At 52.0% G+C, this 17,944-nt stretch overlaps 1 protein-coding gene across 1 annotated transcript in view; it reads right to left on the bottom strand.

Moving 5' to 3' along the window:
* Positions 1–17,944, bottom strand: part of SLC28A1 (solute carrier family 28 member 1) — a 33,171-nt gene that overhangs the window by 10,835 nt on the left and 4,392 nt on the right. The window contains exons 5-12 of the mRNA XM_079764225.1: positions 17,717–17,732; positions 16,540–16,681; positions 15,738–15,851; positions 14,296–14,373; positions 8,128–8,208; positions 6,809–6,889; positions 5,403–5,528; positions 332–462 (exon numbers count right to left, since the gene is read on the bottom strand). Of these exons, the coding sequence (XP_079620351.1) occupies positions 332–462; positions 5,403–5,528; positions 6,809–6,889; positions 8,128–8,208; positions 14,296–14,373; positions 15,738–15,851; positions 16,540–16,681; positions 17,717–17,732 (769 nt within the window). The remainder of the gene's footprint in view (positions 1–331; positions 463–5,402; positions 5,529–6,808; positions 6,890–8,127; positions 8,209–14,295; positions 14,374–15,737; positions 15,852–16,539; positions 16,682–17,716; positions 17,733–17,944) is intronic.

The following is a 17,944-nucleotide window of genomic DNA, read 5'->3' as shown; positions in this document are numbered from 1 at the left end:
AGCGCTCAATAAGTGGATATATGACTGACACACTGGTGGTCAGTCAGAGCTCAAGGTTTGTGGAGAAGGTGGCAGGACCCTCCTCACCACACAAGACCCAGGCCACTCTCCCAGGCCTTGACCAGCCCATTGTTTCCTGCTGGTCCAAGATGGAGATTAAGATGCAAGAACTGGAGTTCGTGTTTTTCTAAGCGAAGCCACAAAGAGGGCAGTTTAAGGCCGGAGGTGAGCCTGGGCGTGGTGGAAGGGCAGAGAACACGGGACCCCCTGCTGCGCCCTGCCTCTGCTCCTGTCCCCACCTCCCCACCAGCACGAGTCCTGCTGTGCTCACCCGGAGCTCAGCTTCACTCCTTCCTCGCTCCTGAACTTGGACTCCTCCACCTCCGGGTAGACCAGCTTGGAGAGGGCCAGCGCGCAAGGGGCGGCCATCACAGAGGCGGCAATCAAGGAGGCGGCGTCGATCTGCGAGAGTGAGATGGGGTTACGGGAGGACGTGGGGGCCGAGCGGGGCAGCCCAGGGCAGCAGGGGCCACTGCACTCAGCCCCACTGGGATGTCATCATTGTCAGAACTGCTGCCACCGTTGTCAATTGTAATTCCTTTTGTGTGCAGCGGGTCCCAGGCTGTAGAACAGAGCTCCTATTTCCCCCAGTGCGTCTGTAAGCCAGGCGGATGAGGACAGTTGGCCCTTGAGAAAGCAGCGGACACCGAACACCAACATGGTCAAAAATCTGCATATAACCTTTGGCTCCTCCAAAAGTAAACTACTATTTACAATTTAGAATTAAAGTGAGTTATTGCCAAATGATGGGTGGGTTACTACTAATAACTTGCTGTTGACCAGAAGCCTTACCAATACCAGTCAATGAATACATATTTTGCATGTTGTACCCTTACAATAGAGAAAAGAATCATAAAAAAAGGGAAAATACAGTACTTACTGAATAATATCCCTGTAAAAGTGGGTCCAGACAGTTCAAACTCATGCTGTTCAAGGGGAAAACTGTAGTATTACCTCATTTTATGGAGAAGGAAACTGAGTCCCCAAAGGATTAAGTCTGACTTGCCCAATATAGAGGAAGAAGAAGAATTAGAACTCACCATGTCTTTTGGCTCAAAGTTCAAAGTTCATCCTTCTCTTCCGGGCTGTCTCCCTTTGACCATTAATACAAGGGCTCGTTGGCCACTGGTGGAGGGGTTTGTGATGGTTTCAGAAAAAGTTCACAGAACTTGAGAGTTGAAATGGATCTAAGAGGTGACCTAATTCAACCTCGGACTGTAGGAATGTCCTTCCTATATAAGATCGCTTCTTAATATATTTTTATTGATTTCAGAGAGGAAGGGAAAGGAAGAGATTCGTAGAAACATCAATGATGAGAGAGAATCATTGATCGGCTACCTCCTGCATGTCCCCTACTGGGGATTGAGGCCCAAACCGGGGCATGTACCTTTGACCAGAATTGAACCTGGGACCCTTCAGTCTGCAGGCCAATGCTCTATCCACTGAGCCAAACTGGCTAAAGCAAGATCACTTCTTGAATACTCACCTCTTCAAGGCAGCCCATCACACCCACTCCTGGGTTAGAGAGCTCTTCTCAGGAAATCTACCTCCCACCACAGCCACCCTTTGGCCCTGGGTCCTGCTGTCTCCTGGAGCCATGCTTAGAAACCCTTCCCAGCAAGATGGCAGAGCCACCTGAGCCCCAGGAATGTCCCTTCCGGGATCTCTTTCCTCACGGTGGCCCCAACCCCTCTGCTTCCCTGTTCTCTTCCGCTGTGTTATTTACCAAATGGGGAAAGTAGAGCCAAGCCAAACACAGAACAGTGGGGCGTGGCCAAGCATTGTCAAGCTGCCATAGAAAACAATGGTTACCAAAGCCTCACAATCACAGGGGAAATGACCACAAAATGGCATATAGAGCATAACCACAATGATGGGGGAAAGTAAACGCCGAAGCTGTGCATAAAACGAAATATACCACAATGTCAACCAGTTTTCGTCCGTCCCTGGAAAGTCAAGGGTGATTTTCTTTCTGCTTTTTTTGTGTCTTTTGAAATGTTCACAAGGATATATATTGCTTTTATAAACAGAAAAGTAAAATAGACTTCTTCTTTTTAAATTTTATAGTAAGTCAACTGCAGTTCTTAAATTGTATTTCATTTTATTATTTATTTTTTTTTTAGAGAGTGGAAGGAAGGGGGAGAGACAGAGAGAGGAAAACATCTACATGAAAGAGACACATCCATTGGTTGCCTAACACCAGAACCTGCAACCGAGGTACGTGCCCTTAACCGGAATCGAACCTGGGACCCTTAAGTCGGCAGGCGATGCTCTATCTGCTGAGCCAAACCGGCTAGGGCTGCAGTGCTTACATTTTAAATAAAAAGGACAAGAAGAAGGGGAGATAAATTTAAGCCACAATGCTATGAGGCAGTCATGGCCACAGCCTCAAATGCCCCAGCTGGACATGTCCTGCTCATCTTGAAAAGGGGGTGAGTCCTGCACAGGCCGGGCTCCCTGGGCCACTGGGTCAGCCCATAACCGCCCCCCACCCCCCCACGTCCCAGGCCAGCTGCTCCTCAGGGCCATGACATCCCAGATACCCGGTCAGGAATGCCTTCTGTTTCAGCCCCCCAAGGCCCAGGTTAGAGAAGGATACAGGGCATGAGTTCTCCACTTGAATTTTCAAAAAGATCTTTACTGAGGCACTGGCTCAGTGGCTAGAGCATCAGCTGGGGCACTGAAGGGTCCCGGGTTCGATTCCGGCCAAGGGCACATGCCCGGGTTGCAGGCTTGACCCTCAGTAGGGGGGTGTGCGGGAGGCAGCCAATAAATGATTCTCTCTCATCATTGATGTTTCTATCTCTCTCTCCCTCTCCCTTCCTCTCTGGAATCAATAAAAAAAAAAAATTTTTTTTTTTTTTCAGAAAAATCTTTACTGAGAAAGAAAATACATCCAGACAACTACAGAGCATGAAACAGGCCTGTTTCAGGAGGAGGGATTTCTGACGTTAATATGTCAGAGAAATAACTACCACGTCTTTAATACCATGCAAAGTGCTTTCTGTCCGTCATTGCATTTAATTCTTCAGCTACTGTGCGGTGGGCAGTAATGCCGCCCATTTTACAGATGTGGAAACTAAGTAGTGGATGTTCAGTTGCCCTCACTCAGGACCCCGCTGACCTGTGCCAGGGGCCCCCCCTCTTGCACAAGTGACTAAGGAGCATCAGTGGCACTGCCCGCTCCTCAGTGTCACCCTGCCTGGCCGTGTCCACAGCTCCAGGCACACATCCTAATCTCCTCTCACGGTGGCTCCTGAACTAGAGGGGTGGGTAGAGAGACCAGCTTCCAGGATTAGCGAAGACAGCGGGTGCCTGCTTTAGAGCTTTTGGGAAATATGGTGAAGAGGGAGATGCATGTGCAGGCCACCATGAAAGAATTCAGTCAAGTGACCCCGGGGTCTCAGACCAGAGAGAAGGTCTAGATCAGCATTGTCCAAGGCAAATACAATGAGAACCACATCTTTGATTTTAAAGTTTCTAGTAGCCAATTAAGAAGAAAAGGTAAAATTAATTTTAATAATGCATTTTATTTAACCCAACCTATCCCAAATATTATCTTTCCACCCATGTCATCAATATTAAACTTATTAATAAGACATATGGACTTTTTCCATTCTGAGTCTCATAGAAGATCTCATTTCAGACCAGCCCTACTTCAAGTGCTCCACAGTCAGCCATGGGTGGCTTCGTGGCTACTGGATTGGACAACGCGGGTCTAGAAATAACCAGATATTAGCAATAGGAGGGTGCAGGGCAAAGGGAGCCAGAAGCTGAGCAACAATGAGAAAGGAGGAGAGAATAAGAGGGATCTTCCTGTAAGTCAGAGGCTGAGGGCAGAGCAAGGGTACAGTGAGGAAGGGCCTTGAGGAGGGAGTGAAAGGAGAGGGTTTCGGGTGGGAAGAAGGCAGGGCTGTGGGAGAAGGTCCGAGGCTGCTGCAGTGGCGGCCAAGAGCCAGGTGGGGGCAGAAGAGAGCTTCTCTGATACCAGACTTCTCTAGTAGGTGCTTTTCACCTGGGCCAGCTGGGCGGTAGCCTGGGGGCTGCCAGATATAGGCTGTGAATGGAGGCCCTGGTCATTGGCTGGTCCTGGCAGCCTCTGCACATTCTCTAGAGCTACAGGGAAGTGGGCACCCAGGCCCCTACTGCCTGGGGCTGCCCTGGACTTCTGCCCGAGAAGGGGAAGGAGAGCAGGATGAGTTGTAAGGCAGGTTGTGGAAAAGGGACAGAGTTCTTCCAGGATTTTAGTCTGAAGTAACGGCAGCCAACTCATACAGCAGAAAGAAGACCATTTTTTTTTTTTTTTAAATTGGCTGTGAGACCTAGAACCAGGTTAAGACAGTCAAAGGCCCTAAGTCCTGAAAATATTATGGCATTCCCTCCCCTCATATACCACCATGGAAAAAAACTTCGGGAACAGTTTTGAGTTTCCAGTTTTTAAATATCAAACACCTTCCTAAATCAAGTGGAGGTGGAGTGGGTGGGGGGGGGCGTGCCCCAGCTCCGATGGGCCTTTCCTAAGCCTCAGTGTGAAGCAGGTGACCTCGAAAATTCTAGATGGGAGGGTGCCAGGCCGGAAGACAAAGACAAGAGAACTTGTTGAAGTCACAGAGCCGCCTCTCTGCCCAGGCAGCTCTGTGGGGTGTGGAGCTGAGCTGACTAGTGCAGCCCCATGTCCTGAGGGAGAAAGTGCTGAGGGGCAGCCTGGCTTGTCCTCAAGCCTACCCCTCGGCCACCTCCAAGGACAGAGATGAGAGGTGGAATTTGGGACCACAGAAGAGGACAGTGGGGGTCATTCTGTCATCCCCCGACCCATAAACACACAGCATCAGGGACAGTGAGAGGCAGACCACGGCCCACTCACTCTAGGGCAGTGGTTCTCAACCTTTCTAATGCCGCGACCCTTTAATACAGTTCCTAAGACCATCGGAAAACACAGATATTTACATTACGATTCCTAACAGTAGCAAAATTATAGTTATGAGGTAGCAATGAAAATAATTTTATGGTTGGGGGTCACCACAACATGAGGAACTGTATTCAAGGGTCAAGACATTAGGAAGGTTGAGAACCACTGTTCTAGGGGCTTAGTGGCATGGCATTGTATGGATAAATTTACCCAACTCATCCCCTCACTGCTTGACATTTAGGTCAGTTTCTTGTTTTGTTTTGTTCTTCTATTGCAAATAATAATGGAATTTGGCATATCTGACCACTTGTGGAAATATTTCTGTATCCCGATATTCCTCAGTGGATCAAAGGTAAGTCTTTTAAAACGGACTGACAGACGTTCTCCGGAAGGTTTACAGCAAATGACACCCCCGTCAGGAGTGTGTTCATACCCCAAAGGAGATGTAGGCACCCAGCAGGGAACCGGCAATGGTGGCATACCCTCCGGTCATGACAACGTGGATTTCAGAGAGCGTCATGTCCTCCAAGTAGGGCCGGATCAGCAGAGGAGCCTCAGTCTGCAAGCAGAAAGGATGTCAGACAAACAGAAGTGGCCGGGCCAGCACAGGTACCTGGGGAGTTCCCTCCCCACCGGAGCGGGCAGCGCCCAGTGAGTGCTGGGGTCCCAGGGGGAGAGACAGCAGGTGGGGTGAAGACTGGGGTCTGTACGTGACGGAACCGCTCTGAACATCAGCGTCAGCCTGGCTCTGTACAAGGACCCCGGCCCTGCCACTTGGCCTGATAATGCTCCTGTGTCAAGCAACTGCCACGTCCAAGCACCTCACAGTTATGACTCACAACCTTCGGAGAAAGAAGACATCGTGCCCATTTTTCAGGAGAGCAAATAGAGGATAAGAGAGGTTCAAAGAATGACCTCTTTTCATGCAATGGGCCAGGAGCAGATGTAACTCGGGCCTGAATTTTTTGTGTTTGTTTTTTTTAAAATATATTTTTATTGATTTCAGAGAGAAAGGGAGAGGGAGGGAGGGAGGGAGGGGGAGAGAGAGAGAGAGAGAGAGAGAGAGAGAGAGAGAGAGAGAGATATCAATGATGAGAGAGAATCATTGATCGGCTGCCTCTTGCACATCCCACACTGGGGACTGAGCCCACAACCTGAGCATGTGCCCTGACTGGGAATTGAAATGTGACCTCCTGGTTCATAGGTTGATGCTTAAACCACTGAGCCATGCCAGCCAGGACTGAGCTTTTAATGAAGGCTGCGGGTTGCCAGAAAGAAAGGCAAGTATGTCTTTTGGTGACAGACGGGCCTGGATCCTGGAATGGTCTGCAGAGACTCACCCTCGGGAGGGTCAGGCCTTCTGAAAGGGACTCAGGACTAACAGTGCCTTCAGAGTCACACTTACTCTGAAGTAATACATTTTCAGAAAGAGGAAGGGGAAAAGAAAGACAAAATGATGTAGTAGAAAGAACCCCGGTCAGGAACTAAAAAAAATGGGATTCTAAGTCCTGGCTTATCTTGTTGGATCTTAGCCAGTCATTCCTACCCTTGAGCCTCGGTTTCCTCGTGTACAAAAGGAGAAAGTTCGACTCCATCTCTAGGGTTTGTGAGTCTCTAAGCTGATGAAGGCAGCCTAGGCCCAGAGCAGGAGGAGGTGCCAGATCCCAGCCTCCCTAGCATAACCCAGATGTGCATCCCTGGGGCAGCCGCCTTTTGGTGACCTGGGAAAAGGTTCAATGGCTCTTGTACTGACTAAATCAGAGCTCCAGGGACCCAGGGCAGCTGGTCTCCATGGGGAGGCTGCTGACGGGCATGAGGGCAGGAGGCTGCAGGACCCACCTGGCTCACAAAGATGTTTCCAGCCACACTCAGGGTCTCAGTGGCGGTGGTGCCCATGGTGACCTGCATCAGCCAGGCAATCTAGAAGCAAGCAGGGCTGGCATCAGCAAGTCCCAGAGGCAGAGAGAGGCAGGAATTACCTCACGAGGCTTCCTTCCAACTCCCAACCCGCGCAGGAGCCCCCTCACCCACATTTCCTCCAAAAGGTCCATTCATCTTCCCCTTCCAACCTCCATGGACGGGGACTTACCATCCATGAAAAAAGGATTCCTTGGTCAAATGTATTTGAGAATTACTGCACACACACGCACACACACACACACACACACACACACACACACACACACACACCTTGGAGATAACTACTACATATTAGGTCAGTAAAGGCTCTGAGAAGTCCCGCACAAGACTTGTTTAAATTTGTTAGCATCAAAAAAACCACTTGACTGTGGGAGCCCTTTACCAAGTAGCATTTATTAAGCTGCTATGGAACCAGGGTTCCGTGAAAAAGGCTTTGGAAACACTATATTAGAAAGTTCTTCCTTTCAATCAAGATGAAATCTGTTTCCCTGGAATTTCTCCTCACTGTAGGTACCTCCTAGGCTGCCGCTTTCCTACATGTTTGGAGGCAGCTATCCTATCCATAACCTCCTCCACCCTGGCCTTCTCTTTCCCAGACCCGTCATCCCTACTTCCTCCAGCCAGTCTGTGGAGCGTATGTTCGGCCCTGCACTCTCCCTCTGATGGTTCAGTTTGTCATAGCCCCTTGGTTAAACACATTCTCCAGATTGAGGCGTCATTGCCTCCCTCATGCCACACTCTGTGAACTCTTAACCTCAGGCGGTTTCTGCATTCCCGGCAGTCACCTGATGGTATGGGTTTATTCTGAGCTCAATCAGCTAAAAACTCAAAATCTTTTGCCCGGTGCAATGCTGTCTCCTGCATCCTGGTTTTGTGTGGCAGATTTTATGATAATAAGCACAGGATTTGGCATTTACACCCGCTAAATCTGGCCAATGTGGCCCCCTGCTCCAGTCTCGCAAGATTTTTTGGTATGAATTATTTTTTCCTCTGACATTTCTTCTCAATGCACCCTCAGTTCTACAAACTTCCCTCCCACAAAGATTACCCTGGATGGTAGTGCCATTTCTGCCCAGTATCATGACAACAGAGTCTGTGAAAAGATGTTTGGTTAGCAGCAGATTTGAGAAAGGGGAAGGGGTTGGGGAAGGGTTTGAGCCACGGGAGCAAGGCCTTCTGGGAGAGTGTGAGCCCCGGGGGCAGGTGTCTCTGGCCCAGGCCACGGCATTGGGACTCACCTTCAGGATCAGCCACTGCATGAGGCCCACGTGGTAGAGAATGGACATGACACAGCTGAAGAAGACAATGATGGGCAGGACCTGCAGGCAGAGCGGAGGCCCCGGGTGAGAGGCAGGCAGGTGGCAGGGGCCAGGCAGGGCCTCAGAGATACCAGGCAGCCTCTCCATCCAAGGCCTTGCCACTCAAGGCCTGACAGGGTCAGGGAAGAAGCTCTGAATTCAGTGCGTGGGATCGTAGATGTGGCCGCTCCGGAGGCACGTCTGTCCCCTCTAAATATTGACCACCTACCCAGCCATCCCTCTTCCTCCCCTCACCACAGATGAGGCCTGTAAAATGGGGATAAGATGTCTTTCTCTTGCTCTTTTTTTTATAAATCCTCACCTGAGGATATTTTTTCCCCATTGATTTTCAGAGAGAATGGAAGAGAGAGGGAAAGGCAGAGAGAAATACTGATGTGAGAGAAACACATCGATTGGTTGCCTCCTGCACGAGCCCTGACCAGGGACTGGGCCGGGGAAGAGCCTGCAACCGAGGTACGTGCCCTTGACCGGAATCACACCCGGGACCCTTCGATCCGCAGGGCAACGCTCTATCCACTGAACCACACCGGCTAGTGCTCTTTCTCTCTGTTTGCACACTGTCGGTCCTTTGCTGTGAGCTAACTCCCAGGACCATGACTCTGGACTCAACCTCCTGCCTGTGCTTTGGGCCTGAGTTAGGGGCCCCTCATCTGGCTCAGAATGAGACTCCTCGTGGACCTGCAGCCAGCGTTTCCTCCTATCACCTTGCTCCCTGTTACACAGCTTATCCCTTCTCTTCTCTCATTCCGAGCCTCACCAATTCTTCCTTCGAAATTTCTCTCCCGCCATTGCCCCGTCTCCCGGCCAGGGCCCCACCCCAGGGCTGCCTCCCTGCAGGCTGATTTCCCATCACCAGGACAGGCAACAATTCAAATGTGTTTCAGGGGAGGGTGCGTTGAACAACCTGCTGTACGGCCACACAGTGGAGCACTAAGGTTGGGAAGCAAGAACGAGGTAACTCTCTCTGGAATGATTTCCAAGAATAGTCGTTAAGTACAAAAGGGAAGGTGTGGAACAGGGTGCTGTTATATGTGTAGAAAAGGGTGGGTGGCATTGTGTGTGCTCCTGTGTGGGCATGCAATATCACTAGAAGGATCTGCGAGTGCCTGGGATGGCAGCTGCCTTGGAGAGGGAACTGGGTGACTTGGGGGCGGGGGGGGGGGGAGGGCAGGGAGAGGTGGGAGGGAGACCCACTTTTTACTCTATCCCCTTTTGTTCTGTTGGAATGTGTGATCTGTTCCAAACAGGTTTAAAATAATAAGTCGGGTCACAACATGGGAGCATTCTTATGCTAAATGGCAAGTGGGAGAGTTGGGATATCACCACCATTGGAAGAGCATTAACACCAGTTCGAGGACCAGCTTCTGTGTGCTGGGACGGTGGGCATTCTGTTTTCTTCTTTACCTATGTCCAATTTCTCATCTGCTCCTTCCATTTCCTCTCTTTCTTTTTTGTTAATCCTCACCCAAGGATATTTTTCCACTGATTTTTCAGAGAGAGTGAAAGGGAGGGGGAGAGACAGAGAGAAACATCAATGTGAGAGACACACGTGGATTGGTTGCCTCCTGCGCATGCCCGATCAGGGCCTGGGCCGGGGAGGAGTCTGCAACCGAGGTACATGCCCTTGACCGGAATGGAACCCAGACCCTTTCGTCTCCAGGTCGACGCTCTGCCCACTGAGTCAAACCGGCCAGGGCTGCTCCTCCGATTTTCTATACCGGGTGGACATTCTCAGGGGAGGGAGCATGGGCAGAGGAGAGGTCTGGGGAAAGCTCATCAGTTCAGGTTTGAGTGCTGGGTTTGAGATGCCTACAGAACATCAAGTGGGATAAAAGGACAGGAGAGGTCTGAGCACAGAAATACAGGTGGGGCCCTGGGGCAGATGTGATTCAGAGGAAACTGCCCTGAGTGAGAAGAGATGGGACTAAGGCCAGGCCCTGGGGTCATCGTCATGAAAGGGTGACAGGGCAGGGTGTGGTGCATGGAGGAGACAGAAGAAATAGAGACGTTGGAGGAAGTCCAGGAGGTAAGGACAGCTTTTCCAGAAGGCACGGTCGGTCAGCTGTGCCAGACGCACCAGAGAACTCCAGGAAAATAAGGACTGAGATGGGCCCTCGGCACAGCGATTCCGTGGTCCCTGGTGCCTAGGTGAGAGAGTGTCAGATCAGGGGCGGGGACAGAGGCCAGGCATCAGGGAACCACGGAGGAGCGGGGCAGGAAGAAGTAGAAACAGCTCTAGCTGGTTTGGCTCAGTGGGTAGAGCGCCAGCCTGCGGACTGAAGGGTCCCGGGTTCGATACTAAGCAAGGGCACGTACCTCAGTTGCAGGCTCCTTCCTGGCCCAATTGGATGTGTTTCTCTCACATCAATATTTCTCTCTGTCTTTCCCTCTCTCTCCCACTCTCTCTGAAAATCAATGGAAAAATATCCTCGGGTGAGGATTAAAAAAAAAAAAAGAAGAAGAAGTAGTAGTAGAAACAGCAAGGGTGGAAGCTCTGTGGAGAAGCTTGCTATGTAGGAAGGAAGAGGGGCTGGAGTAGAGAGGGGTGGAGGGAGGCTTGTTGTTGTTTTTCAGAAGAGAGAATCTTGAGCAATCGGAATTAGGCTCTAGTTCAAAACGCACGGGGATGACAGAATGGCCCTGTGAGAACAGAGCCCGCCCCGGGCAGCTCCCAGGGAGACGAGACGAGATGAGAGGGGTTTTCCTTTGCTTTCCTTCCCAAGGAGGCCGCGGGGTTTATCTGGACCTGCTCCACTTGGCATCTGTCACCCACGTCACTGCCGTGGGGGATGTCGCCTGACAGGGAACACGGGCACCGTCTGGATAGACCCTTTCCTGTCCCGTGACGCCTTGTGACTGCCTGGTGCTGGACACACCCCCAGCACGAGGGGCGCTGACATCACTCTGCTGTACCCTTGGAGGAAAACGCACAGAGGATCACGTACTGTCTAGACAGCCTGTCCAATTTATCATGCGAGGCGACCGCTCCGCAGGTTGGCAGGGCTGCGGGGAAGGCTGGAGCCAGGAAGGAGGGTGCCCCGGGCGCTGGACCCAGCTGCACAATGACTTTCTCGGGGGAGCAACCAGAGACATTTTCTCTCTGTGAGATGGGGATCGATGGTGGGAGGGAGGCTGTGCTTTGGATTAAATGGTGCCTGTCTAGGGAGGGAAGGTGCATGGGAGAGAAGAGAGACGGACTTGATCTTTCTAAGGTGGGACATTTCATTCTAAACGAGGTCCCTGAGGCCAATAGGACCTCCCGGCCAGGAAACTTCACTCCACAAGTGGGGACACTGAGGCTGTGAGATGCTGGGTACCTGCCCAAGGTCACACCCCTGCCAGGAAACAGCGTACCCCCTGCCCACCGAGCAGCTTGCCAAGACCCTGCGTGACCCTGAGGAGTTCTGCTCTCTGCCAGCCCTGGGGCCGCGTTTCTCTGTTTGAGGGCAGCACCCCCCCCCCCCCCAAGGGTAGCCTGAGCCCAGGGAGTAGCTGCTCCAGTAAGTCCTGACCACCGCTTTGTGGATACTCAGAGCAGGCTGTGCCCGCTGGTACCAATGTTCACCCACAACTCAAGGTCTAATTAGCATATTACGTTTGTACTATTATAGATGGGACCAGTGAGTTGATTCTATGTTGTATGAGGCTGTCACTGTTACTCGGCAAGTGGTTCTCAAAGTGTGGTCCCCGGACCAGCAGCACCACCTGAGAATTCATTAGAAATGCAATTTCTGAGGACCCCCCCTTCACCCCCGTCCGAGGCGGGCCTCTGCAGACACTGCTGGTGCTGTTGATCTGGACACCGCCCTCTGAGAACCACACCTCTGAGCAGATGCCGTGTCCTCACCAGGAAGCAGATTCCACAGGCAGGACCAAACCCATTTGGACAGGGCCCTGCTGCTTCCTCTCCCTGGAGGGAGCTGAGCAAACCGTACACGCCCAGCCCCAAGGCCCAAGCACTGCAGCCCCCGGGCAACAAGGCACCACAATGACCCAAAGCGAGAAGATGCCTCAGACTGATGGCTGCAACACCACCAACGTACAGAAAAGCAGATAAACTGGACGTGCCTCCTGACTTCCTGCTGACCTCACCACCCACGCCGCCGCCTGTCCCTGCCTGTGCGAGTCCGCTTCGGAGGCCTCCGCAGATGCCACACTCTCACAGAGCTCCCTGGCTCAGATGTCCCAACTCCCTCCTTTGGTCTCCATTTATGTCCCAGTCCCTCCCCTGAAAATGGTAATTACTAAATCCGATGGTACTTTTTAAAAAAATATGCTTTTAAAAATTTATTTGAGAGAGAGAGAGAGGAAGGAAGAGGCATAGAGAGACAGAAACATCAACAAGAGAGAAACATCATCAACCAGCTGCCTCTTGCATGCCCCCGACTGGGGACAGATCCCACAACCTGGGTACCTGCCCTAACAGGGGATTGAACCATGACTTCTTGGTTCCTAGGTTGACGCTCAACCACTGAGCCACAACAGTCAGGCAATGCAATGGTACCTTTCAGTCCTTATTTTATTTGGGGTGTTTTTTGTCCTTGTCTTACTTATTATATATATATATATATTTCCCCCCCCCCCAAAATGTGGCACTGTTGACCATTAGGGGTTGCAGCAGCTGCATCAGGCAGACACCCCGAAACCCCTGGGAGGTGAGAACATTTCCTTCTCCCTAGGGCTTCCTCAGAAAGACGGTGTGAGCAGCATGGCTGAGCTTAGCAAGCGGGCGCACATTCCAGAGGCCGGAGTGTTAGTGAAGGGATGAGCAAACGTGTGCTCCAGCTCAGCCAGGCCCAGGAAGGATGCAGGAGCCTGGGGGGAGGCCATCATGTGGGTGGAAAGTTACCAGAAGGGAGATAGAGCCAAGGTGGAATGACTAATCAAAATGATCCAGCCAGGCTGCCACCTCAACTGTGCTGGACTCCAGGCCAGGGGCGGTGGGGGCTGAAGGAGCCTCCCGCGGGGGCTCAACTTCCTGGAGGAGTGCTGAGCTGGACTGTGGCCCAGCTGGGAGCAGCTTGGATTCTGAAAATCTGAACGAGCCCAGAGGAGACTTCCCCGGGCTGACATGGGCCAAGGGCCTTGGACTAGGTCCACATGATTCATGGAAAGAACCAAAAGAAAGCTTCTGAGTCTTCTATTCGACTCAGCAACAAAGCCACTCCTACACTGAGCATAAGTCCCAAGCCTGGCAAGTGTGTGCGTGCGTGTGTGTGTGTGCACGCGCGTGTGTGCATGTATGTGTTTATGTGTGCATGTGCATAATGCAGGGAGGAAGGAAATTTGTGACTCGTAAATATTGTGAGAGAGGGAATTCTGTGGCCAAGAAGCATTTGTCTGACGTCCCCCCCGCCTGACCCATCCTTGCTCAGAAAGACCTGACTAATCCACTGACAGTCTGTCCACAGCACAGGGCCTCGCAGTGGTCAGGAAACAGTTAGTGTTTGACAGGGAAATGCTGAGGCTGGTTAATGATAAGCCTCCCTCCCTCCCTTGTTTTTTCTCTCTTGACAGAACATCCAATCTCAAAATCTTTAGCAACCATTAATATGATTTCAATGTATTACTGCTGCGATTAGACATGCTCTTTGGAAGGGAGGCATGACGTCACTGACTTCTACTTAGCGCATGAGGAGGAAACATCACGTGACTGGAAGTCCAAGGACCCAGCTCTCGGCCTGGCTCTGCCCTAACTCGCTGGGCCACTGTGGCCAGGTCACCGCTCCTCTCGGTGTGACCCCCTGTAATATAAAGGGAGGCCCAAGATCGCTGAGCATCCTCGTAGCCTGACGGGCTATGAATTCATGGTCTGAAGGGCGCTTAGGGGGGAGATGCAAGTTGCAGGTGTGTGCACATTCTTCCAGAAAGGGCGAAGAGATGAAGGATGCAGCTAACAGAACTAAAAGCAAACCGCTCAGCCAAGCCATCCCACTGCCACGGCCCCTCCCAGGACCCAAGGCTTAACTTCAATAACTTCTAGAAGCCCCGCCCAGGCCTGGCCCACACAGCTGGCTCGGGCTCCCCACTGGCTGGAGGTGCCTGGCAGAGGCTGCTAAAGGCCTTGTGGGCCAACAGTCAGCTGACCTGAAAGGCAAAGACATCCTTGACCAGAGCCTCCCCAAACACGAAGCTGGAGCCGGCCTCGGTGTAGCTCAGGAAGATCTGAAAGGAGAAAACAAAACCAAATGACATCCAGAGTGAGCCCATGAAGGAGGGAGGGAGCAAGGCAACAGGGCAGGTTGGTCCAAGGACTAGGCCCCCAGGCCTTGGCCTTGTAGGGGCTGGGCACCACGTGGCAGTGTGCGTCGTTAAAGCCACGTTCATGGCCACTCTCTCCAGAAGATACACCCTTTCAATAAATTTTAAAGAAATGTTCTGAGATGAGAGTTATTTAGATAATAAAAAAACAAAACAACGAAGGAAGCCAGACAGTGAGAGGTGAGACAGCTGTCAAGGGCTGCCTCACATGCCTGCTGCTCCCCCCTCCCTCCTGACCAAGGGCACAGCCCCCATCTGTCCCTGTCCCAGGCTCGGGGCTTTGGTGTTTGAATCTGGCCACACTTCCACAGAAGACCGGACTTAGGTCCAGAACTTGCATTGCGGCTGCAGGGACAAGTCACTCCTCCTATCCAGGCCTCGGCGTCCCCATCTATAAAATGGGGGACACGACTGGAGTAGCAGCTCTGTCCCCTCCGCTCCACACCCACACGGAGCCAGAGCCCGGACACGCAGGGCTTTCTCCTCCAGGGCACGTGGAAATGCGTGTGTCAGGGCTGAGTACAGGATTAACCTTTTGTCCTCCGTAATTCACATTTTACAAAGTAAGTCATGATGTTTGTACAACAATGTGAATAAACTCAATGACATTTAAAAATAGTTAAAATGGGCCCTGGCCGGTTTGGTCAGTGGATAGAGCGTCAGCCTGCAGACTGAAGAGTCCCAGGTTCGATTCCGGTCAAGGCACATGCCTAGGTGCGCGCTCAATCCTCAGTAGGAGGCATGTAGGAGGCAGCCAATCAATGATTCTCTCTCATCATTGATGTTTCTATCTTTCTTTCCCTCTTCCTTAATTTCTGAAATAAATAAAAACATATTTAAAAAATAAAAATGGTTAAATTGGTAACTGTTATGTGTATTTACTACAATAAAAAATGAAATTTAAAAAGTATAACTTCAATAAACTAAACATTGACTTTAAACACACACATACACAAAGTAAATCATTTGCAATTTTTTAAGCACTCCCATTATAAATTCCACATCACTGATGACTGCCGAGGACCACATGCCTTTCTCCCGAATCAGACCCAGCCTCTGAGTCTGTCTGGGGGCACCGGACGGAGGGAAGTACCAGCTGCACAGCCTAGCCCCCAGCTGCCCGCTTGGTCTGGGGCCCACTACACACCAACCATCCTGGTCCCACTCCCTCTCTGAGGCCTCACCTCCCACTGTCCCCCAACAGAATGGCGTCTCCTCCATCCCCTGGCACCCAAGATGCCCTGGGAAGCCGGGCTCCACGTACACACCTGGATCTGGTCACCCAGCCACTGGAACGCAATAAATCCAGGTTCTGTTCTGATGACAAGGAGGCCAAGTACAAACTGTAGCCCAAGACCCCAGGACACGGCCCGCCAAGACACCTGCCGCCGATACAGAAAGGACCTGATGAGCTCAGCTCTTCAGGGGCGATCCACTGGGGACAGGGTGGGGTGAGAGCAGAGGCCAGGGGCAGCTCTGAGGGGCTTTGGCCTGCCTGCAGGACAGGGCTGGACCTAGCCAGAGGTTGGACCTATTGCCAGTGGTCACATCCTCCCTGGAGTTCATAATAGGCCACACCCTTGGCGGCAGTGAGACTGGGGCAGCAGGCGGGAGTGGGCAGGTCTAACCGAGGACCCATGTAAGCCTTGGGCATGCCATGGCACTGGGTCCCGGGTCATCGCTGGGTGGGCAGAGTTGTGGCCTTGGGGTCTGGCCTCAGGGTAACCTCTGTCTGCCTGGACCCTCCCCCCATTCCTCCTCCATAGTCAGGGCCCCTGCTACCCTAATCCCCCTCTGTCAAAGCCCTCACTCCAGCAGCAGGGAGCTGGATGCCTCTCAGCATTTAATGATTCCTTAGTGGTGACCCCCAAACCCAGGTGTGCATCAGGATCTCTGGGAGGGTTGGCTGGAGCCGGGGGTGGGAGTGGGGGGTCGGGGGTCGGGGAAGGTGAGGTGTTAGCTACACTGTGAAAGCAGGAGGGGTCCTGATATTGGGGTGGTTGCATCACCAAGGAGGCAGAGGGAGAGAAAGGGCTGAGCCCCACTCACGCCTGACAACTAAGCACTCACTGCGTGGTGATGCTTTGAGCAGGCGAAGAGGATGCCGATGAACACGCAGATTCCTGCAAAGGACACCAGCTGCTCAGGCCGCCGGGAGGTGTCCAGAGCCAGCCACAGGACCAGGCCCAGGAAGGCAGCGAGGGCTAGACCCCTGCAGGGGAAAGGCAGAAAGACATCACCCTCAGCATCTTCCCCAACCCCACACAGTAGACCACCTGGGCTCCACAGAAAGCACACTCAGGGCTGGTGGGAGGAGAGAGAGCTGTGTGACTTCAGGAAAACCACCTAGCCTCTCTGAGTCTAATTTCCTCACTGGGAAAAGGAGGCCAAAGGCTCCCCATTTCTCAGGGTTGGGAGAGGACTAAATACTAAACACAGTGAAGTCAGATCCCACCATCATCTACTCTGTATGTGTTGTTAGGCCCGGCGGCATGGCTCAGTGGTTGAGTGCTGACCTATGAACCAGGAGGTCAGGGTTTGATTCCTGGTCAGGGCACATGCCCGGATTGCGAGCCCAAACCCCAGTAGAGGGCGTGCAGGAGGCAGGTGGTCAAGGATTCTCTCTCATCATTGATGTTTCTCTCTCTCTCCCTCTCCCTTCCTCTCTGAAATCAATAAAAATATACTTTTAAAAAAATTCCCTGTTGCCCTAACCAGTTTGGCTCAGTGGTTAGAGCGTCGGCCTGCGGACTGAAGGGTCCCAGGTTCCATTCTGGTCAAGGACATGTACCTTGGCTGTGAGCACATCCCCAGTAGCAGGTGTGCAGGAGGCAGCTGATCGATGTTTCTCTCTCATTGATGTTTCTAACTCTCTATCTCTCTCTTCCCCTCTGTGAAAAATCAATAAAATAAATTTAAAAAAAAATTCCCTGTTGCCCTGGCCAGTGTGGCTCATGAGTTAGAGCATCGGCCTGTGGACTGAAGGGTCTCAGGTTCAATTCATAGTCAAGGGCACCTACATGGGTTGCAGGTTTGATCCCCGGTCCCAGTCGGGGTGTGTGCGGGAGGCAACCAATCAGTGTGTCTCTCTCACATCGATGTTTCTTTCTCTTTCTCTCTCTTTCCCTTTCCGTTGCCCTCTCCCTTTCCCTCCTTCCCTCCCTTCTAGTTTCTGAAAATCAATGGGAAAACTATCTTTGGGTGAGGATTAACAACAACAACAACAACGAAATCCCCTGGGGGTTACCTGAAAGTAATGACACCTGGACCCCAGCCCAGCCTGCTGATTCAGACTCCAGGGTGGTCACCCTGCAGCTACATGTCTCACACGTGTCCCCGGAGATCTGATAGGAGGCAATGATATGGGCCCTCCCTGCCGGGATGAGCTGGGATCTCTCACTTTAGGAAACTGTTGAGTCCTGTTCTCTGCTGTCAGTCAGCTGTTGTAACTGGGGCAGAGAACCAGCCAGGAACT

This window comes from Cnephaeus nilssonii, assembly GCF_951640355.1.
Source record: "Cnephaeus nilssonii genome assembly, chromosome: 24".
NCBI lineage: Eukaryota > Metazoa > Chordata > Mammalia > Chiroptera > Vespertilionidae > Cnephaeus > Cnephaeus nilssonii.
The sequence above is the reverse complement of the archived record's forward strand: the minus strand, read 5'-3'. Positions and strand labels throughout refer to the sequence as shown.